Raw genomic sequence first — 24,322 nt, forward strand, 5'->3', positions numbered from 1 at the left:
AGTGGTCTTCTCTACCTTGATTGTGCCGTTTGTTTGAGTGCTGTAAAGAAGCATTCAACAAAGCAACAAGCCAAGAGGAATCGGAAGATAAAATGTGTATAAATAACTCCATTTTCACATGTGCATGTCTGTTGCTAAGTGAAATTAGAGCAGAGACACTGAGCTGCAGCCTGAGTGAAATAGTTTGGTACATAGCCATTTCTCCATCTCCATCAACGTCTATTTGCTCCAAACTGAGTCACTTCAGTTACAAAGAAAAAAACGTAATGTTAAATGGATGCTATTTTGGCAGAAACAGATGAATAACTTAAAAACACTCAAAGTAAACAAAGCTAAGACCTTCCATAATCACACTATGGAAAATCACACGAAGCACTTACTATGCAGAGAAAAGACAAATGATCAAAAACACCAAATGATATGTTAATTTTCTTCTGAGTTGCCCTTTGCTTCAGCGTTAAATTGTCTCTAGTGAGTCACTTTTCAAGAGGAAACTTCTTTTGAGAGATGAAGGAGGTGGAAATATCCGCCACCCTGTACATTCCAGAAATTCCCAGCTCAGCGTTGTTTGGATCTGGACATCGGAGATGGAAGACTACTGACATAATTCAGATGTTCAGAAAAACACTTCTGAATCTGAGGAGCAGTGTGTGCAGGTTTTATTGTCTTGAACTATGGGAACTTGAGAAACTGAATGCACCTGGGTACCTAAAATGGCTTTGTGTTTTGCAGTCATAATCCTACTATGCAGAGTAGATTGGTTTTGGTTCAAAGTGGTTTGGAATAGCAGCCCTGTTATCTTTGTTAATCTCAGTGTGCACAGTGTTTGTTGGGACTGGATTGGAAAAAAGCATACTCATTTCTGTGGTCATCTTGTTTTGTGTTTTAGCAAGTGTCTGTGTGTCCCTATTACTGAGCTTTGACTTGTTTTGATGTTCTCTCTCCTGATCTAGTTCTTCCTCATTTCACTTACAGACTGCGATTTCCCACATGCTTTCTATTGACATATTGTTTTATTACAGCGATGGAGACACGTCTGTGGACCTCGTAATTGAACTGTTCGATCTCTCTTGTTGCTTTTGAAAATAACATATTTAAGTATTGACTTAAAAATGTCTTTCATGGAAGAAACATATTACAATTTGTATGAAACATGTTGAATCCTTTTAAACTGCAATTTAGTAACTTCAGAGTGTGAGTCCTTAGATGTACCCATTGGTTTGTCTATGCAGCTGCTGTACAACCCCATGCGCTTCACCTCACTTGTACCAAGTGACCTTGGTTCCATTCATCTACTTACAGACCTGATCAGTTTAGTAGTGGGCATTGAATGTTTTTTTTTTTTTTTTGCCGATATAAAAGTCTGCAGGGTTGAACTGGCATTAAATTAAGTGTATTATGACTGTCCAAAGTATTTTTTCTTGTTCTGTGGCAGGTGGGCCTTAATTCTTTTGTATTTGAAGGTTGTAAAAAAAAAAAAATCCTTGGCAACCATCCCTAAATGACTATCAATTTTCCTTCAGCTGAACATATTTCAAAGCTGTCATCGCATATTTATGCCATATAGCATTTTATAACTTGGTCATTTTATAATGTGTTTTTTAGATATAATGTTTTTAATGGTACATTTGTTGAGGCAAAATGTTTTACTCTCCTCACTTTAAAAGCAACATTAAAAGGAGACATTGTCGGTGTGACGTCCTACGCACGGTGCTTTCAAGACCTCACCAGCAGAGGTCACTCTACCACAGTAATTTATCGAGCGCTCCTTTGGTCCTCTGGTCTGTTCGAGTGTGGATACTACAGAACTGTTGTTACAGAAAGCTCTCAAGTGTGAAGTATTTCCTGGCTGGTGTAAAACCATTATTACTATCACGCAGAAATCACTGATTATATATTATGTTTGTTTAAGCACTAATAATGAAACAGTGTGTATGTGTCAGTTAAGGCTGTGAACAGAGAGGAGTATCTGGTGCTTGAGCCATTAGTGGAGGGGGATGCTGGAAAACAGGCAGTCACTCGCCAGCATATGTAGAGTTAACTCTAGTATGTAGCTGGCCTTGCCTAATCCTACATATAACTAACACAAATCTACTATGGATAAAATGGGGACATACAACATTTGAGCCTCCTCTACATATTTTATTGAACTTGACAGAACGGTTGCTTAGCACCAGCTGTGTGTGCTCTGACCACATTAGGTATATTAACCTTTTTGGACTGGCATGTATTGACGTATCAGGTGTCTCAGTAAATCTCTCTGATTTTATTAGGGAATGGGTTTTATTCAGGTGACATGAATTGAATATAAATGATTCATTCTACATTTACGTTCATTCATTTAGCAGACACTTTCATCTAAAGCGATTTACAAGTGAGACAAAGTACAGTCCAAGCATGCAGCAATTAAGGAGCTGGCTGTGATATATGCGCCATAGCTCAGTTTAATGACTGACCAGATACAAGTCTAAGAAAAGCTGAAGGGAATAAAAGAGTAAACTACACACAGATGTAGGTACAAACAGTACTAATGTACAGAGGCTATAAAAATGCAATAGAAGAAGCTTACGGCCAGTGTGGGGGACAAAGTAGTGCTGACAGTTGGGACACTAAGAACGATAATCAGTTACACAGCTGTACAACTGCAATAACAACATAAAACTATAACATGTCATTGAAAATAGAATATCTCAAAGTGCTCAGTAATCCCTGTCATAGAATGCCAACAACATCATAAAAGTAAATGAACACGGGGCAGTATAAGCTTAAAACACATTTTTACTGCCCTATACAGTAAGGGTAATGAACTATATTCCCCCTCCTTTCTTTTACCAAGGGCTTGAAACATTTCAAACCTTTTTTTATTTTTAATTCCTGCTCATCAACCTCTTTTATTTTGTCTCTGTTACCTTGCTTCTTAAACCTGCTGTAGCCTAAGCCAAGCGTAATGGGTTGACTACCACACAGAGGAGATTGCCGTGGTCCATTCGTCTGCTATATCCCCACCTAATAAATAAACCTGATGTATCGGCTTCACAGTGTGCCCAGAATGGATCATCGATGTCCTTTCTGGAGCAGTACACTGTGTGCATGACGTCTCATTCTACTTCTACATTGTCAGATCGTACAGTTTGTAAACTGTGGTGCCATAGTTCAAGACGACTTCTTCTGAGATTCCAGATCTAACAAAGATACTCTGTAGTCTCATTTAATTGCTTCACTTGATGTTTTTGTGAGAGCAAGTATCTCCGGGCACTGTTAGTAGTTCTAGTCTGTGATGACTAGGAATATTTTCTCCCTTTCACTCACACACACAAGTCTGCTGCCGGTTTCTGCCGCGGGTGTTCAGTGGTGTGGTGATGAGTGACTTTCAGCACTGACATGACTCGCGCTAATTGTAATAAGAAACACCATCGCACCTTCCCTTTCGCTGCTTTACTGATTTGGGGCCTGCACACAGTGACTCTGGTAGATTCTCTCCAGCAACTCACCTCTCATACTGAATGGTAAGTCTATTTGATTCCCTCTCCATTTAGCTGACGTAGAAAACCTCTCTCTGTGAAGTACTCAAAAGCAGACTTTGGCATTCCTTCTGAGTAAATTAGCCATCCTCTCTGGACAGATTCCCAAGATGAGCTGGAGCTACTTCTGCGTCTCTGTTTTGACCTGTTCTGTCACAGGCTTCCTCTCTGGTTCCTGGATGGTGCTGATGTAATGCCATGAGCTAGGTTCATATAAGGAGGGCAATAAGGCAACGAATCACACATGAAACTTGTTTAGAATGATAATTATGAGAAATTAATTATGCAGTCAAAAAAAAAAAAGGTTTCAATCTTATCTATCGCTCCCACTCAGTTGCGGCGTGCGGAGGGACACTGCGGTCAAACATCAAGTCATGTGGACAGGGCTCGCCGTCTCTTCTCTCTCACAATCTTCCTGTCCGTGCACGCCGTTAGACTCAACTCAAAATAAATAGTGAAATGAATTAACGTTATAAAATACACAGTGCAGAACATGAAATGTTACTGCTCACTTATCACCGCACAATGTTTAAACCAAGGCTTTGAACCAGCTCTAGGAACGAAAACGAAAACCAGAAACAACTGATATTTCACTAGGAACAAAAACGAAATCAGAAACTTTATGGTTTTTTTTATGTGCTGTAATAGAAAGGTTTATTTGATGGTAACCGGTTAATAACGTTATTTTTGTTGTTCTTTTATTTATTGCAACAAATGAAAATATTTTCTGCATGCAATAATTTTGGCACGTAGTTTACGTCCTGTCTTCCTCTGAACGTCTATCACGTCTTCGGATAGCAGACATAAATGCACCGGCGGCAGTCGGTGACACAACGCGAAACTGAAATGTGGTGAGGTCTCTCTGTTTGCATCCAGATGAGGTAAATATTATGCTACGCACCTTATGAAATGGTTGTCTTAGACATCAGCTTCATCAATGTTCGACAAACAGGCTACCATGTAAGGAGAACTGATGTTGGAAATAGCTAGCTAGCTCCAGTTAGGCTAAGCCAGAGCCTCTCTCAACGGCTCTGGGCTAAGCATAATGTGCCCTGCATAGCCTATTGGCAAGCTTGTTAACTGCGGCGTTAATATGTTATAGTTTCTCTTTTTTGCCATTCAAACGTTTGTGACTGACAACGATCGCAAAACAATCAAATGACCGGGCAGTCACAGTGGATTTCGGCCTGGGGACAGATTGGCTCCTCTAGTTAGTGATGCAATGCGTTTTTGTAATATTTCGTGACTTTAGCGATAGAGAGTAGAGCTCCGGACGTCACGTGACTCGTTTGGAGTACACGCCATGTTGGCAGGAAAAGCATTAGCAAAAACGACAGCATAGATTTCAAGCCGTCAGAATTCACTGCGAACTTTAATTCCATGAACAATGAATGCTATATTGCAAAACTTGGTGGGTTAAACATTACTGACCCTTATAATGCTCCAATGGTGCTGTCTGGTTCTGGGGTATCATTAAAGCTGTCAGAACAGACGCCCTACTTAGGTGAGAGGTAATATCTTCTCCAATTATCATCTGGCCAGGGAGGTTTTGCTGAGTTTGTCTCATTGTGTACATCTGGTGGTTGAGTTTGAAGCCGGACGTCCCGATTGTCTCTAGATGTTTGCTGAGCCTCTCATTATGCCCATCATTCTAGATCCACACAAAGAAATATAATCCACATACGCCGTCATGTCCTCATGGCTGATCACAAGCTCACGCATCTTTCTGAGAAAAGTCTGTGGTCCAAACCTAACACGAAGGCGCTCTTTGCATCCAGAGTGATTTTCTAGAGTGCACTTGCTACCAGCTAGCATGAAGTTGTCCAGCGCAGGGAGGATGAGTCACCATCTCTTAACATTCTTGTTAAACTTTCTTTAGTCAAGACACATTCTAATTTTTCCTGATGGCTTTTCCATTGTGAACCAGTCCCTGTCACGCACTGAACTATGCTGCATTTTCCCATGTATTTTAGCTCCTCCTGCACGTTTGAGATGGGAGACACCGGGGTGCAGAGAGATGTAATGTTGCTGTATGGCTGTGCATTCTCTTTGTGTATTTGAACTGGTTTTCCTTTGAGCTTTCCCAGTTCTTCTTCTCAAATTGCTTCTCAATTTGCAATATCAGCTAAGGGTGAATTACAACTGACCCGCAGAGCAAGTTGTCACCCGTTGAATTCGTGGCCCTGATTCTGAGATGGCAGTCCTGTGTTTTGTTGCCTTTTTGTATTGTATTTTGTATTTGTATTGTGTCCTCCAACTTCACCATTTGGACATTGTTGATGGCCTCAGTTGTGATTTCTGAGCTAAATGATCAAAGGTCATCTCAGACATGATAGATGTGTTAGCCCCTGAGTCACAACTCAGTTTATAACATTGACCAAACTTTTTTTCTCCTCTGTTTTCTTAGGAAATGAACACTCAAACAAATCAGTAATGATGTACCAACAACTTCTTTCTCAAATTTTTATGATTTTAAATTAAAATTATGATTTGGGATTTAGGAGTGAGATTTGTCATTATGTGGTCTCTAGTAAAAGCAGAACAAGGATAAAAGTAACCCTAACACATGAACTTACTCAATGGTTATTGTCTGAAGAGTAGACTTTGGAGTTGATATACTTTATCAAATAAATGGCCTTCCATACTGAATATACATTTAACTCTGTTAACAAAACAATAGAGCGACAGGTAGTTTTCAGTGATTGACTTGTGGTTTGGCTTTTAATAAGGCAGGACTTCAGCTGGACATATTTTCCTAATATCGTGTTCAGATCATTGAAGTGAAAATATCCACTCCCCAGTTTAGGGCTTTAGTTCCCACCCCACATCATTCCTTTATAAGGATGTTTTTATTTTCCTGTGTTTTGCGTGGGTAGACCTCAGGCTTGGACTTGGAAAGTGAAGAAATGAGTCACCTAATTCTTCAGAGATGATGAAGACACGTCACAGTGAAAACCCCATCAATGCCTATTGTTTTCTTTGTTGAGAGTGAAATTTAAGGAATTTTACAAATTTGCACAGTCAGTCATGTCAGTTTGCAAGACAGAGACATGTATCATTGTGAGGGAGCAAAACAATATGGGTTTCAGGGGAGGGCAGCTGGCTGTGTGCCCATAGGAAGGACGTAAGCCCACTAACTCTACCCCTCTCTTTCAATGTTTGTCGGTCGTCATTGACAGTCAGATGCTTGTGCAGTTAGAGGTATTATTGTGTGCAGTGTCTCCTCTATGCATGTGACTGAATTGCTGAAACAGTGGTTTTTCTGTGAGTATAGTTTCATTGAAGTATTAACCGAGACACATTATAAAAAAGTCTTTTTCGTGCATTCATTCATTCATTTTCCAAGCCGCTTATCCTAATTGGGGTTATGGGGCGCTGGAGTCTATCTCGGCGCTCATTGGATGAAAGACGGTGGGAAATGCCCTGGACAGGTCACCAGTGCATTGCAGTTAAAAAGTTCTTAACCTTCATAAATGTTGAGCGACATGACTTCATTTTGTACAACTGGCAGCAAAGTATGATTGAAAAATAACAATAAACCAGGGACAGCATCTTAAGAAGTGTTTCAAGACCTCTGTAAAAATGTTATATATGTAATTGCTCATTGCTTATTGATATCATAAGTAAGTCTGTAATATACGCCCATGAGGGGTCATACCCAGCTTGAAAATGGGCTGGAGAGAAACTAAAGAGAAGGTCCCAGTCAAACCTGAAATTTGGTGAAACACACATGTGCAGCAGGAGTAGCCAATATTGCTCCAGAAAGTGAGGGGTAGCATCAATATTTCATGTTTAAGATGTGTCTTAATATGTCAGTTCCTGTTTATTTTATGCTGTGTGCATATTTATATAACAAAAAACAAAATGCATAACCTTCTCAACAATAAAAAAAATGTCACCACCAATTACTCTTTTTTTCTTTTTTTAAATAAGGATATATTCAAATAGGCAATTCAGTACAGGACACAAGGCAATTTCACAAGGCACTAAAAATGTAATTCAGCATGTAGTTGGTTCAATCTCACATTGCCATCTAGTGGAGAACAGTAGACAATGGTCAGATCTCATATTCACACCCAGATATCTCCACCAACAATGACTATAGACATATGTGTATTCAACAACACAAAAAAACCCATTTAACATACACAAATACCACATAAAATTCTATTTTTGCAACAACCTTATGCAATTGCACACTGCCTGTAACTCAAATAAAAATGAAGAATTAAGCATTCTTATCAAGCAGAATCAGTAAAATGTTAGAGCAGCTGTTCCACAGCGTAATGGCATTCAAGCATATGCAAGTTTGAAAGTTTCCATACAATATAAATACTGTGAATAATTTAAAGAGCACCAGTAAGCACTGAAACCATTTTACAAGTGATTCTTTTAAAATCATTGATCAGACAAGTTCAATTTTAGTGCTCACAATTTTTTCTCCAAGCTAATGCTTTCCACATAGCTCTTTCCTACATTTTTTTTGGCCTTGTAACACAGGAAGGTCATGATGGCAGCTCCAAGTACCACGACAAGGAGGAAAGCGAAAAGAACGTAGAGGCCAGTCTCAGCTTCTGATGGAGATATTTCCAAACCCAGGAAATTCACTTCCAGGTCATCTGGATTTGGAGCAGGAGTTGTTTTTGCAGAAGGGGTTATTTCAGTTGTTGTTGTTGTTTCAGGAGGAGTTGTTCCTGTGGAGATGCAAAGGCATGCAAAATTGCAACACAGAGATGTGGGTATGTTATAAGGAAAAGAGTAACATCTGGTGACAGAAATATAAACGGATATGTGAGACTGTTACATCAAGATCCAGATGCTCTTAAAAATGCTGGTTACTTTACCTTCAGGGTCAGTTAGGAGACATTCATGGGGGCCCTGGGCAGGGTCTGGGAAGCCGTTGCAATTCACAACGGACATGTAAAACTTGGTTGATTCCTTGGGAGTGCGGGGGAGTGATGGATCTGAGCGGTTCACGTAGAAGAAGCCAAATCTTTCTTGATAACCCATAGCCCACTCAAAGTTGTCCATGAGAGACCATGCCGTGTATCCCCGAAGGTCCACTCCATCAATCAAGACCGCTGAAAAAGATATACGTTACTTTCCGGCTGTCAGCATATCAAGTGACTGATTCTACGAATCTTTCATGGAGTAAAATAAAACTGCGACTTTAATACTTGTGATACATAGTAAACACACAAAAACCAAGTAATTACAGAATTTAACTTTGTGCTAAATAATATGATTACCTTTCATGGCTTGATTAATGTAGTTTTCATAGAAGTGACGTCTGTGGATGTCATTTAAGTCCACTGGACCATGCTCTGAAATGCCGTTCTCTGTTACATAAATTGGGGGGTTTCCGTACTCATCTTTAATGAATTTCAGGAGATTTCTAAGCCCATGTGGCACCACTTTCAACCAGGATGAACCAGATCCCAACCACGACCAGTCAGAGACGACAGCTGTGCCCCTGCAAAGAAACGTTTATTGTGAATGTTATATATTGTTCTGGTAGTACTTTATAGGACAATGTACTAGCAACATGTGAGTGGTCCAACTGTCAGATACTTACTTGTCTCCATAGTAGGCCTGGTAATCAATACTGTGGTTCACCATGAAGACCAGGACAGAGGTGTAGTGGTTTAATCCAAAGTAGTCATGTGTACCTTTGATCCTCTGTATTTCAGCTGGGGTAAATTCAGGGAGCCTGTTCAAACACACATTGCATTAGTTAAGCCTCATTCAACAACCACTTTTGCCACATAACAGCCAATTGTAAATACTTACTAATTCTGAGACAATAAAGCAACAAGATTCAGCAGAAGAAACAAAAAAACTCATCATTTTGACCCATCTGAAGGGGCTTTTCTTACCGAGACTTTGGAAGTCCCACAGCCAGGCTTCTTTCCTTAATTACAGTCTTCATCACTTCAGGGTAATCTCCTTTGAAGATAGGGTGAGCAAACCACCCTGTAAAAAACTGTTCCAGAAAGTAACATAAATTAGAGCAAATCTCTAATAATATTCATTAAGGAGGTTTAGTGGTATTTGGCATATTTTAACAACAAACGAATCTACAGGGAGTTTGCTAAGTGTAGAGGTGACACTCACCTGTAAATACCTCCAGGCTGCATACACATCCTCCTGTTTGTAGGGACTGCGAGGAAATGCCCAGTCAGAGTTGAGTGTGATAGAGATGATGCCACCCTGCTTGGCGCGATAGGTGTCATTGTAGAGATGCCAGGCTTCGGCATGGGCTCTCAATATGTTGTGGCCCACGTTGTAGGTAACGGTGCCAGTATGGTCTTTGACACCTGTAGAACAATGGTACCACTTCTTAATCCACCTCACAGACACTCTGTCTGGCAAATTTAATTAATGACAAAGTCAAAAGTATCTTTCATTTTTTTTTTGGATGAAACAATACCTGGAGCATGATCTCCATGATTATATCCTAAGATTGTCATAATGTAAGGCTCATTAAAGGTGATCCAGAACTTTACTTTGTCTCCAAGGTAATGGAACATGACGTTAGCATAGTCCCTGAACCTGTCAATAATTGTGTCATTTTCCCAGCCACCGACATCTTGCAGTGCCTGAGGTAAGTCCCAGTGGTACAGAGTAACCTGTAAATATGAGGTAAGGGGAAACACACTCAGAAATCACCATATTTATGAGCACTGGCTCACTCCTGGATCACTGACTAGCTCTTAGGTATTTGTGTTTCATTAAACTCAGCAATATAATGAAGGATATTGACCAGTTGCATACCTGTGGTTGGATATTTGCGGCTAGAAGTTGATCCACCAGACGGTTATAAAAATCAATTCCAGCTTGGTTAAATGATTCCAGAGTTCCATCAGGGAGGATCCTGGGCCATGATATTGAGAAGCGATAATTCTTCAGTTTCAGACTCTGGAGCATTTCCACATCTCTGGGAAATTTAACGTAGCTGTTGCAGGCAATATCTCCTGTGTCATGATTCGCGATCCTTCCAGGAGTGTGTGAATACTGATCCCAGATACTCAGTCCTTTCCCGTCTGCTCTCCAGGCCCCCTCAGTCTGACATGCACAGGTATTGAATAAAACATAGTAGATGGGTAATTACATATGCCTTTCACTCTTATCATACACAGAGACCACAAATATGAAAATGACATAGTTGAAAAATGGCATATTTTGTACTCATAAGAAGCTTACTTTAGTGTGTGCTGTGGGTTACCTGATAAGATGCTGTTGCAGTACTCCATTTAAACCCTTCAGGGAAATGTCCATACAGTATCTTTTCGACCTCTGTCTCAGGAAAACCGTTGTCCATCATAATGTGGTAGTACTCATGTGCAGAGCGTTTTGGAGTCCTTGGACGGCTTGGGTGTTTGAAGTCCACATGGTGGAGGCCAAAGCTCTTAATGTAACCATTTAGCCATTCAAAAGAGTCCATGAGGGACGACGCTGTGTAACCCTTAACATTCACTCCATCCAGGTTATGTGCTAAAGGAAAAGATATAGCATGAATTAGAGATAATAACAAATACATATTTGATCATTTTAATATACATGTGAACTTTGAGTAAATGTTTATTTTTAATATATACTGATTACAAAGAAAGACTTATCTCTAAGGTACCTTTTAGAACCTCATCAATATACATCTTAAAGAAGAAATTTCTGTCTGTGTCATCAATGGTGATTAAAAAGTCTGAGGCCATCCCATTCTCTGTGACGTAAATCTCAGGGTCACCATACTCTTCTTTGATCCAGTTTAGGAGTCTCCTCATTCCATATGGTACAGCCTTAAGTTCTAGGATCGCTGTACCGTACCACTCGTCTGGATCCTCTATCCCAATATCTTGATCAGTCTCGTAAGACGGCGGTTGGATAGCAGTGTTTGCATGATACACTTTTTTGGTTGTGTAAGCGTTTATGCAAAACACATCAGCTGTGCCTTGTATGTAGGCTTTCTCCTCATCAGTAAAAGAAGGTAGCCTAGTCTGTGAAAGACCCTGAAGTTCACTCTTAGTGCCCACTTGCCACTTCATGGCATCTGGATAGTCACCATTTTTGAATATGGGATGTGCAAACCAGCCAAGCTGGAACTGCATTGCACGGTCAGCAGCAACCACATCTCGAGGGTCATCAACATTTTTGGGCTCAACCCAGTCAGCGTTGAGACTGATTGATACTAGTCCACCTTGAGATGTCCTGTATTTCTCATCATAGGTGTGATAAGCCTTGGCATGAGCTTTTAGAAGGTTGTGTGCTACCCTGTATGGAGCATCTCCTGGGCTCTTGACATTGGGAGGAAATTGTCCTATTCCATAACCTGACCATGCAATGGTGTGGGGCTGATTGAATGTTATCCAGAACTTGACTCTGTCTCCAAAGGTTGCAAAACAGAAATCACAATAGTCACTGAAGATGTCAATCATGCTGACACTGTCCCAACCTCCTGCATCCTGTAGTGCCTGAGGGAGGTCCCAGTGGTAGAGTGTCACCATGGGTGTGATATTGTATGCTAGGAGGCCATTAATGAGCCTGTTGTAATAGTCAACCCCTTTCTGGTTAAGGGAAGCCCTTAAGCCATTGGGGAAAATCCTGGACCAGGATAGGGAGAACCTGTAACTCTTTACTTTCATGGCTCTTAGCATGTAGAGATCTTCATCTATTTTATTGTAACTATCACATGCTACATCACCATTAGCAACTTCAGGAATGGTATTTGGGCCATGAGTAAAGGTGTCCCAGATACTTTGTCCCTTCCCATCTGCGTTCCAGCCACCTTCAATCTGGTATGCTGAGGAGGAAATGCCCCACTGGAATCCATTTTGGAAGGTCCCATAGTGGTACATTCTTCTCTGAAAATGGGACTGGTGTGAGAACTTCTCCCAGACCACTTTGGATGTAGAGGGAACCTCAGATGGGGGCAGAGCAGGGCTCTTCTTGCTTTGTTGCTCTGAGACGTGAATTTTTTTGCTTGCTTTGACTACTGGGAAACCGTTGTCTTCAGTGATCTCAGAGTAGGCATATGCTGACCTCTTTGGGGTTCTGGGTCTGTTGAGGTCTTCAAAGTCCACATAGTGCAAACCAAATCTATGGTTATAGCCTTGTGGACCCTCAAATCCATCCATTAATGATTGCACTGTAAACCTCTGCACATCAAGACCATCCAGACGTATAGCTTTTAGAGAGAAAACAATTTATTAGCATTTTTAAGAGCAACAAATTATTTTTTGGCATCTTTGTGCATGGCTGAAATCTTATTAGAAAACTTAGAATCCTCTTATTATTTGTCACATGCCACGAAACATTTCAAATAAGCCAAAAAAGAGCAAAGTTGTCAATATAAAATGTTTTCAAAACAAAGAGTTGATCCATAATTACGTGTACCACACAGAAGGTAAATTTTACTGTCTTACATAGGAGTGCAAATGTTTTGAAACACAAGGGATTGCAGAGGTGCAGGCTGGAATGATAAAAGCATTTAATCGGTTTATATAGGATAGGCTAAATGCAGAGGTCCAATTCACTATTCACAGTGCATGTGTGTGTGTGTGTGCGATCACAGAGATTGTAAACAATGCTTCTAATATCACATTCACTGTTCCATTCTGACTATCAAGTGCCTAAGATTAATCCATGATGTCTTTACCTGGAGATTTCATTGATAAAGACATGCAAACCATATACAGGCCACTCATTTGTATCAGTACAACAGTTCAAAATATGCTATTTTCTCTCTTGTCTTGGTGAGAGAGGGTGCCACTTAACCTACCTTTCAGAGCTTCATTGATGTAGCCTCTGAGGAACTCTACACGCTGGTTATCATGCAGCACATCACCTCCGTACTCTGTGGGCATCCCATTTCCAGTGATGAAGATGGGCAGTTTTCTGGCAGATGTGTACTCTGTAGCAATATAGTTCAGAAGACGGCGAAGCCCCCAGGGTACATATCTGACATCATCGGAAACTGTGGTGTTCCAGCTGCTGTCTGCGTGGGATTGAAAGTCTCCCACACTGTGTGGTCCAGGGACACAGCCGCCTGTACTGTGGCTGACCAGACGGGAGGTGTAGTGGTTTAAACCGAAGAAATCAGCTGTTCCTTGGATTCGCGTTTTCTCAGCATCTGTGAAGACAGGGAGTCTGGCAACTTCTGATGGTGAGCACTGTTGTTTCTTAAGATCGATCTGACTCTTTAGAATTGCAGGGTAATCTCCATCAACAAATATTGGGTGAGCAAACCAGCCCAGCATGAACTGAAGATAACGCTCTGCTGCCACTACGTCTTGTTGATTTGCGGGGACCCGTGGCTCTGCCCAGTCTGAGTTGAGAGCAATGCCCACTCTCCCACCCTGCTGCTTTCGGTATTTATCATTATAAATATGCCAGGCCTCTGCATGAGATTTCAGTATGTTGTGAGTCACCTATGAGAGCAGGGTTTAAAATTAGACCATGCATATTTGTTCAGTATCAAATATAAATGTAAAATATGGCAAACTTACTTGAAAAGAAGCAACCACAGGGTCTTTGATGCTGGGAGGGTGCTGCCCTGTGCCATATCCATAATTGCTGACTACCCAGGGACTGCTGAAGGTGTTCCAGGTCTTGACTCTTGAGCCATATCTGGAGAAGCAGAAGTCAGCGAAGTCTTTGAAAGCCTCCACAATAGTGTCACTGGTCCAACCTCCAAGATCTTGCAGGGCTTGAGGCAGATCCCAGTGATACAGGGTGGCAACAGGCTCAACACCAGACTGAATGAGGGTGTCAATCAGCTTGTCATAATACTGAGCCCCCTTCTCTTGAAAGCTCTCTTTACGACCATTGGGGAAAATGCGGGCCCAAGAGATAGAGAACTGATAGGTTTTGGCTAGTATACCCCTAAGCAGGTATGCATCATAGTCCACCTTGTAGTAGCTGTCACAGGCCAGATCAGCAGTCTGGTTGTTAAAGGCATGACCTTCATGACCGAAGTGATCCCAGATAGTCTCACCCTTCCCGTCTTCAGACCAGCCACCCTCTACTTTGAAAGACTCACTGGAAACAGCCCATTGAAACCCTCCAGGAAAAACATCGTTCAGGAATGTGTCCCGCTCAGCTGCCGACTGGGAACTGAATTTGTCCCACACAGTCTGATACGAGGCTGGGGAAACGTCGCCACTAAGGTAAGTAGATGTCACAGTTAGTGAAACATTGCCCAAATCCTAAACAATAAGAAGGAAACATTGAAAGTCGGAAGTAACAGTAAAAGATAACGGCTAAAAGATAAAATACCTTCTATGAAGTTCTCCATGACTGTGGCACCCACAAACAATCAACAGGAACAGACAAAAAAGACCTCTTAGGGACTTCATCTTCTCTGTCATAATACTGCCCCAAAACAAGGAATTTATAGGTTTGATTGTCTGACCAAATGTCAAACACGTGGCCTCACACTTTTATAATCATACAGCCTGAACTGTGCCAGATGAAAGTTGCTTTTTATTGCAGTTCAACTGATAATACCTGATTCCAGCAGGATAGCAAGGTCTTTATAAAAGCAGAACGGGGGTAAGGTGGGGTCATTTTGTAGATAAAACAGTAAGTATCTTTATGGCAGAAACAAACACAAACCAAAGCACTGGCTGCTGTGGCATTGTCACAGCCGTTTGTTGCTGAAATGTGATAGTAATGGTGGCATCCTAAATAGACAGGAAATTACATGGCATTTTTCACTTCAAGAATGACCAAGGTTTCTCTGCTTCATCCATGTTATATTATTTGGGCAAAAGCGGTGCTCAGCTCTTCCCAATGAAAAGTTGTTTGAAGTGTTTCAAAGTGGCTTTAAATATAAGATCTCGTGATAAATTAGCAGATGGTATTCTGATACTACCCCAAAAGAAATGGATTTCCCTCAGATGTCTTTATTTTCAACTATTTGATGGAAAACTCTGATGAATCATCATTACTTATCATTAGGGCTAGTCCCTGTGAATTAGCCATATTAAAATGTGTAGAAGTGTAAAACAGTGCATCAGATGGAAGACTGAAATTGTGAAATGTTGGAAGTTGCTGTGAAAGCCAGAATGTTTTATATGTACACAAGTGCATGACTTGTACATTCTATATTAAAAAAAGAAAAACAGCTGAAGTTCTTGTGACATGAAGTGGTGTTTTGTAAATGGTAGAAGAACGGTTGTACATATCTTCATATATAGTGAATTGAGGGTTAGCATGCTAGTGCAGCAGGCACATGGGGTAGCCTTGTTGCTCGCGTCATTTAACCCCTACAGACAGCAGAAATAATTAGTTCTGTCAGAATATGAGTGGAGGATTGAAAGCGATTATTATTCATTGTGATGTGAGATTTAGTTTTTCTTGTTGTGTCTGTCCTTTGTGGTGATCTTCCACAGGCTGCAATGGAGTAGGAGTGATAGATAAGATTGTGTTCATGAATTGAACTGAGAAACCACATGGGAGAGAGAGAATAAAATACACACAGGGACACTATAAAACTCACACCTGGGTCTCAACATTTTTGTTTTGGTTCCGGAAGATATTTATTTTTCATTTAGAGCTGTTAAAATTTTTCTGTTCTTCTGTTTCTTTTCCTTATATTCAAAGGAACAGCATTCTTTTTTTTTTTTTTTTTAACGTTGTGAATTAGTTCAACTGGAGTGAAACCCAAGGCAGTCACCTTCTCTCCACCAGCAAAAAGTGAAAAATGTAGAGGAAAGAAGGGATGGGATACAGTGTTCTGTTAGTTATGCAATGGGGGCGACATGTGTGTTCATCAGTTACCTCAATGTGTACTCTTAAAAAAATAAATCAGGATTAAAATCACCATGTATTACATTCTTTTTCATAATGAGTTTCCCTAAAAGAATTTTCTCATAAATCTGAAAATGATAAAATAATAATAATAATAATAATAAAAGTAACACATTGTATGTAATGTTCCAGTTACTAGAGGTTAAGCACAGTCATAACAATACTGTAATAGGAACTGATGATCTTAAATTGCCTGATGGTATGAGAAAGTATGCACAGCAAACTGACCAATATTAAACTGCCTTTTGAGCAGCATTGGACAGTATAAACATTTGTAGAATTTATTAAACAGAGGTGAATAGCCTATGTGTACCCTTACATTTACATTTATTCATTCATTCATTCATTCATTCATCTAAAGCTGTTGTGTACCTTCCATCATAAAGTAGAACAAAATGAGTACTAAGTAGTACCCATCATACATGGAAGGAAATCTACACCATAAAAGAAAGTTCACATGACAGTTAAAGCATCTGCATAGATTTATAGTATATATGAGGAAGTGCCATGAAATATATATAATAGAAAGATAAGTAATACATTGGGGCGTCTGAGCCATCAAAACAGAATGTGGGGGTCAAGTGAAGGGGGATGGGATTGTGTTTTGCTGTGGAGTGAAGGGTTTCATGAAAAAGGTGAAGTCTTTAGGTGCTTCTTGAAAACTGCAAGGAAGGCAGCAGACCAGATAGAACTAAGCAACTCATTCCACCATTGAGGAATCATGTAAGCAAGGAGGCTAGTGTGTTATTTTTACTGCATGGCGGTGTTATTGCCAAATGCCGTTTCCTTGCAGACCATAGCGGGCAGGATGGAACATATGACCTAATAAGTGACCAGACGTTCCAATGGTTGACCTGAGATCCAGCATCTGAAACTTGAACTTGATGTGAGCAGATACAGTGATCCAGTGAAGGGAGATGAAGATGTCTGTGACATGGGCCTGCTTTGGTTAATTGAACACCATACATGCAGTGAAATTTTGAATCACTTGGGGTGGTTTGGAAGCACACGCTGGTAGACCTGCCAGGAGAGAGTTGCAGTAGTCTAGTTTTGAGATTACAAGTACCTGGATATAGATTTGGACTGCATACTGTGACAAATAGGGTTTCATTTTCCTTATGTTGTATAAAGTAAATCTGCAGGATCAGGAGGTTGCTGCGACGCAGTTACAGTCAACTGGTCGTCTACCATCACTCCTAAGTTTCTGGCAGACGTTGATAGTAGTAGTAGCGAGGAAGAAGTGAGCTGAAAAGAAAATACTACGATGAATCAAAAGACTGACTGGGAGGACCAGGAGTTTCATTTCTGTCAGGCTGAGTTGGAGGTGGTGTTCCTTCATCCATGCTGCAATATCAGTGAGGCATCCAGAAATGCGTGCTGAGATAGTGAGATGTGTGCTGAAATATCCTCTTGGGGTAAGGACAGGTACGAGACAGCTGGGTGTAGTCAGCATAGCAGTGGTAGGAGAAACCGTGCTAATGAATAACGGAGCCCAATGAGGTGGTGTACACTGAAAAGAGGAAAGGTCCGAGCAACGATCCCTGAGGCACTCCATCTGTAGCCAGGTGTGTTTTGGATATTACACATCTCTACGACACTGCGTAGGATATCTCTGAGAGTTAAGACTCTAACCATCTAAGCACTGTCCCCATGATGCCAGATAGTGGCCAGGAGGATCAGATGATTAACAGTGTTAAAAGCTACCGACAAGTCCAGTATAATGAGGACTGACAACTTGGAGACTGCATGCAGGTTGTCTGCAAGCATGAGCAGGGCAGTTTCCATTGAATGACAGCTCTTGAAGCTAGACTGCAGCGCTAAAAGTCCTCAGTGGTACTGTTTTCATAGTAGTGAATTTTCATTCAAATGATGCAAAAACAGGCCGTTTGCTTTAATACAAATTATAGAATTCATACTCTTTGATAATGTTCCTGATGTTTCTCAAGCCATTTGGAGTCAGCAGCAGTGGCCACTCCTCTGTAAGTGAACGTGTAATGAGGCCTTAATAGGATACATGATTGACCACCTTTGAAAACCTTACAATTGAGAAGAACTTGAGGGTACTGATTTTGTACATTGAAATTATGTGCCAATGCTTCTCTCCACTCCAGTCGGTCAAAGGACACATTCCACATGAATCAGTGAACTTTCTGTCACATTTCTGCCAACAATGAATGAATATACTTGGTTATCTAACTACATGTCAAACATGTAGCTTCATGGTTTTATAACTATTCTAAACTCTGCCAACTTACAATAACTTTATGTCAATGTTCAGCTGATAATATTTGGGTCCCGCCAAGGCAAGATGGTTCTCATAAAAGCAAAGTGGGAGCCAAATTCGGGTCACTTTGTCAATAAAACAGTAAATATCTGTTCATGGGACACAGGGTAGTAATGATTTAATGTTTATGCTGATAAAAAATAGTGACACATTCACAAATAAATTGTGAATAATAATTGACAGAAGGTTATTGTATTACAGTCACTGTCACAGTGATCAGGGTTTCCCTTTCCATCTATGTTGTACTGCTTTGGCAAGACCACTGTTATCTCAGAGAGGTGCTGATAAGCCCAAAGCTCTGGCAGTGTTATGTGGATTCTCCTGAAGCTCTACCATAAAAAATGGATTTAATGGATTCTTCCACGTAATTTTTAAATGCTGAAATATTTTCTGTAAACACAATGCTGGTAGAATGCGCTTTTCCTTTCCTCAGAAGTAGCATTTAGACTTTAGACTCCATCTTACTCAAAATCACTGTATCATTTGACGAACAATGAAAAAAACATCTATAAAACTAGGTTGTGCATAAGGAGGGATAATTATCTCTGGTAAAAAAAAAAATGTAATTGTGAACACATGCTCTTCATTACTTTCCATGTCATCACAAAACTCCTTCTGAAGTCTGAAGAATGATATTAGACAGACATATAAATACATTATTGGGTCAACATTCATTCCATTATTTTAATTTTATCAGCGAATTTATACTGACTGTAATATTTTATCCTTCATTTTTCCTCCTCTCCCCACTCTGTGATGAAATCATTTTTCACACCGTGTGCAGTAACACTTTTACAACACTAATTAGGACTACTGAAAAGGACAAAATTGATTTGGTCTCGGTGTACCTATGGTCGAATATCAGTAGCCAGCAGTGCATCTTGTGATAATAGCTCAGTCCAGCCTCGCTGATCTTCTTGCTTTCTCCATCTGGCAGAATCCTAGGCCATGACATGGAGGACGACATCTTCTTGTAACTGTCACAGGTGATTTAAGGACTTTCCTTACCGTTAAATCTCGGAATGTTTTCAGGAAACTGATCTCAAACATCATCTGCTCTTCAGTAACTGCCTTCAGTGAAATTTCTAATGATAAGGGCAGCTTTTTCCTTCGTTTTATCTCTTTCCCAGTTGACTTTCAAATTACTGAAACAATAGGTTGTGGGCAACCAAGTTGTTACTGTTGTGGTACTGTCAGTACTGGTAATAATGAATACATGGTGGCAGTGACGTCAAGGTTTGGGAGTGAATGAAAAGGGAGTGATTAGATAGAGAAGAGAGAGACCTGAGGGAACATATTAGTTCAAGCAGATTAAAATAAACCTACACCAGGTTGTAGAACCGTCTTATAAGCAATTAACATGACAACTATGACAATGAATTTCAACTGAATAATGGTCTTAGATCTGAAATGCAACTGTCAGTGAGCTCCAGGTAAAAGCCCTGCCCACTGCTTATCGAGTAAACACATTAGCCCTCATGATATCGTAATAGTAGTTAGCAGAGCATTTGAAAGCCATGAGAGCATGTCTGTTTGAGGTTTAATTGATGAAGCACAAAGCCAAAGCTGAAACTGCTGAGTGACACACTCAGGAAGATCCATCCGTGCCATGTATGGACTCACAGGAAAGGTAGATGGTTGTCATTATATTTGATTTTTTTTTTCTTTTTGCCTGAATGAGTTGTAATTATAATTTTTATTAGATTGCTTTAAGCCACAAAGAAACAAAAGGTTTTTTTTTGTTTTTTGTTTTTTAAAGAAAATCTTATAAAACGTCTTTTATGTTTTTATTGTCTTTTAAAGCAGGTCATAAAACACTTTGCTGGGAGCTGATTCAGGGGAAGGTCAGTGATTGTTATATCGTGTAGGTGTTATATACATGAAGATTAGATTTGGTCAATCAATAATCACTCTTACACGTCAGCTGAATCGTTTAATCTTTCATGTACAGGAATCAAATGAATACATGATGGAGATGGGAGACGGGTTACATTAACTGTACCTATGATCATCTCTCATGACAAATTACATAAAAGTAAGCTACTGTTGCCAGTGGCATTGGTGAGGGGTTGAAAATTTGATATGGGGTTGAAAGTGGTTGCTGCTTTGTGATTAGCATGTGCTAAGTCAGTGTGTAAGTACTGATATCTGTATCTGTCTGCTGTTGTCCTATAATAAGACACAGAAGGGGAAGAAAAGTGACTCTGTACATATAAAATAAACCTTATCTGCAACTGAAGGCACTTTGTTTTCATTTACACACTTTGATATACTGTATTGTATGTAAGACTGACACTTTCTGCACTATCTCATCAGTTTAAATCGAGTATAAGATCGCATACAGCATACATCAAATATAAAGACATTTCTGCTACAGTTTCATTTAAAAAATACAGATAAAATAGCTTAAGGGTGTTTTTAGTATGGTTCATGCACAAACCTAATATGTTTTTGGAAATAGGAATTTCGTTGAATAGCAGTGGAGCACTAGCAGAGGTTGCTTTCCAAACTCTGGAAAGCTGCTCCAGACGGGTCCTGTGGCCAGTCACAATGAATGTTTAATGTAATGTAAATCTCTGTGATCGCACACACACTGTGAACAGTGAGTAGTGAATTTGTCCTCTGCACTTCACCCATCCAACACACCAGTAGTGAACACACACACCAGACACAGGAGCAGTGGGCAGCATTCCTTGCGCCCGGGGGGCTCTGGGGTTAAGTGCCTTGCCCAAGGGCACACATGGATGTTGGTTCTGGGAATCGACCGGCAACCCTCCGGTCACGAGCCCGGTTCTCTAAACCACACGTGTTCTCGTGTTAGTTATCGGTATCAAATATGAGAAGGAGCTGAGGGTATCTTGAAGTGGGTATCTAAAGGAATCATGTCTTGAGGGTATCTGAAGGAATTATGTGTTGAAGACAATGTTTGGCCAAATGTAAAGTAGATTCAAAAGTAACATAAACTCAAATGTAACATATACTCAAAGGTAACATAGACTCAAACATATACTCAAAGGTAACATAGCCTCAAATGTAACATAGACTCAAACATATACTCAAAGGTAACATAGCCTCAAATGTAACATAGACTGAAACGTATACTCAAAGGTGACATAGACTCAAATGTAACATTGACTCAAACATATACTCAAAGGTAACATAGACTCAAATGTAACATAGACTCAAACATATACTCAAAGGTAACATAGACTCAAATGTAACATAGACTCAAACATATACTCAAAGGTGACATAGACTCAAACATTTACTCAAAGGTAACATAGACTCATCGCTCAGTCTCTCTGTAACCATAAAACACATATAAAACCAAGAGGAAGTGACTTGTGGGATCTCATCTTCTCTGCCATGTTGCTGCTCCATAACGAAGAATTTATAGCGTTGCTTGTCTGACCAATTTCCAAACACACTTTCACACTCGTGTAGCATCTGCAGTGTAAAGTGAGAATAGCACTAAAAGGACACAGCATGCTTGTGTTTGGATGTATGGTGCAATATTGACAAGTGGCACAGCAAATGGATCTTATGTAAGTAAGGAGTGAAGTGAGGACAGTGTTTATGTATAGAGCAACTGATAGGATGTGATTCTACCAAGACAGTTACAATCTATAGATAAGTTTGTAAACATTTGTAAAGAGGCCACAGAGTAGTAGAAAACCACCTGACTTGAACACACAATAGCGCTTCATTAACAAACTTAAAACCACGTGAACAGAAGAATGAGGTAAGAGTACAGCATAAAGCTTGTAAAAACTATGGTTCTACTAAAGAATGATGCCTTTCTCTGTCTTGTTTTGGTGTGGAAAATGCTCTCTCCTCTGCACAGGCATCAGCCTCAGTCCAGACCCTCTACCCTACGTCATTAGTCACAGGCCTCTAAAAGCTCATCTAGAAGCCTAGACACTGTGCAGCAGTTATTACTTTGGCAAACCAGGTGGTACTGCCCAAAATAATGTAAACATTGTGCGTGTAAATATACTAAATAGAAAATTAACTTAAAAATTTAGAAATTAAATGTTTTTGGTTGTTGTTGGTGCCCCCACCCCCCAATGGTCTACATAGCACACCCAGACTTTAAGGCTTTACAGTTACAGTGAGGAATTATTTAACATTTTTACAGTAGAGCTATTTTCTCCTCAAGAGTATGCCGGTGAACCACTACGGAATTGGGGTTATAAAGGCACGTATCAGCTTTTCAGAATCAGCTCAAGATAGCACGAGGAAAATCTAGGCCAGTCTACTCTGAACCTAAGGTTAACAACTCGTTGTCGGTTATCACACAACTTTCACACATCACATACAAAATGGGTTTAAACATTAAATCAGGAATATAATAGTCCTAGCAGATGAGGACACAGAAGACTTTAAATTCATTAAGATGGCATTACTACTTCTATGTCAAGTTTTTAAAAGATATATTGCTTTGGCACTGTCAAAGGGAAAACTAGACAGGGCAAGGAAAGCAAACCTTCATATAAGGTTAATATTGGTTCATATTTCCTCTGGGAAATCTGACATGTCTTAGGAATCCCACAAGCTGAGATACACAGTGAAGACAAGGAAAAATTATGTTTTTGTCTTTGCTGTGTTTGTATCCAACCATGTGGTCTCCCACTTTGCTTTTATGTTTTTTGTTTGTTTGTTTGTTTGTTTTAATCACAGCCCTCCTGTCAAATCAGAAGCAGTTGTGCTAAAGCACTATGCTCACCTCACACAGCAATCATCAGAGGAATATGAAGGAGTGAGGTCTTTTAACAGGAGTTCTTTCTCACTTCTTATTGTGTCTCTACTGCTGTGATAGCTGTCGAAAGAGCCAGACCTGATCTCTGAGCCTTTCAAAGCATGATGGCTTTAACTGTCAAAATGTCTTGTCAGCAGCTGACTGGGTCTGGCTTCCAGCCTGTGCTGATTTTCAGCCATTCTACTGTAAAAGAGTACCTCAAAACCAGATATGGAATCCTAATCTACCAGCATTTTTGAGCAGTGCACTACATTAGTGTTCATAACATTTGGAGATACTGTTGATTCATGGTTGTCCCTCAGAGTCATCACACGCATGTTATAGTTTTTGTTTCTTATAGCCTTGATGCTCACGCCAGTGTGAACCAGTGTTTCAAAAAAAAGGGACACATTGTATTGAGTCTAAATTGAATCATAATATCTAAAAAAAAAGTAAAAGACAATAGACCATTACTTTTTGCATGTTTGTCCTTCACTTTAAGAATTCTCATAAAAAAAATTATAATTCTGAACACCATAAAGCATTTTTGTTTTTCTTTTATTATAAATGAACATATCTCTAATGTAGTGAGTTTTTAAAAGGTAACCTCTACTTCAGCAGTATGACCATTTGTAAGGATAAGGGTTTTTCCTCTACTTAGGTGGCCACATGCCATTGGGGATGCCAGCAAGTGTTCACAGATATCCACAGAGCTCCTGTCCATAAAGACCAACAGTAAAGTACTCCTTAAAGTGGACAAACTTGAAAGGCCTTTTTCATTCACTGCACAATAAAATCATTTAGTAAGATTTAGTTTTATTTAGTAATATTCAATAAAATGATTGGCTAAAACAAGTCCAACATAATAATAATAATAATAATAATAATAATATTTATTTAGAGCCCAATATCACTATTTATAGTCTCAAAGGGCTTTACATGTCTATAAAAAAGTCAAATCAAAATTATATC

General features: G+C 39.9%; 1 protein-coding gene across 1 annotated transcript; it reads right to left on the reverse strand.

Annotated features, from left to right (window-relative positions):
* Positions 1 to 3,642: 3,642 nt before the first annotated feature.
* LOC115823578 (lactase-phlorizin hydrolase-like) lies at positions 3,643 to 19,579 on the reverse strand. Its single transcript, XM_030787639.1, has 15 exons — positions 19,461 to 19,579; positions 14,024 to 14,678; positions 13,297 to 13,945; positions 11,152 to 12,702; positions 10,747 to 11,015; positions 10,296 to 10,586; positions 9,952 to 10,150; positions 9,636 to 9,838; positions 9,398 to 9,504; positions 9,097 to 9,231; positions 8,771 to 8,994; positions 8,366 to 8,602; positions 7,998 to 8,164; positions 5,096 to 5,172; positions 3,643 to 3,724 (listed from the first exon to the last, which is right to left on the reverse strand). Exons 1-15 carry the CDS (start codon positions 19,577 to 19,579, stop codon positions 3,643 to 3,645), a joined length of 4,965 nt encoding a protein of 1,654 aa, XP_030643499.1.
* Positions 19,580 to 24,322: the final 4,743 nt, after the last annotated feature.

Source organism: Chanos chanos, chromosome 10, assembly GCF_902362185.1.
Source record: "Chanos chanos chromosome 10, fChaCha1.1, whole genome shotgun sequence".
NCBI lineage: Eukaryota > Metazoa > Chordata > Actinopteri > Gonorynchiformes > Chanidae > Chanos > Chanos chanos.

Coding starts and splice junctions, on each gene's coding strand:
- LOC115823578 (XM_030787639.1), bottom strand. CDS start 19,579: ATGTCGTCCTCCATGTCATGGCCTAGGATTCTGCCAGATGGAGAAAGC. Junction 11,016..11,151: donor TATTGATGAGGTTCTAAAAG/GTACCTTAGAGA, acceptor CTTTTCCTTTAG/CACATAACCTGGATGGAGTG. Junction 8,995..9,096: donor CAGGCCTACTATGGAGACAA/GTAAGTATCTGA, acceptor GTTTCTTTGCAG/GGGCACAGCTGTCGTCTCTG.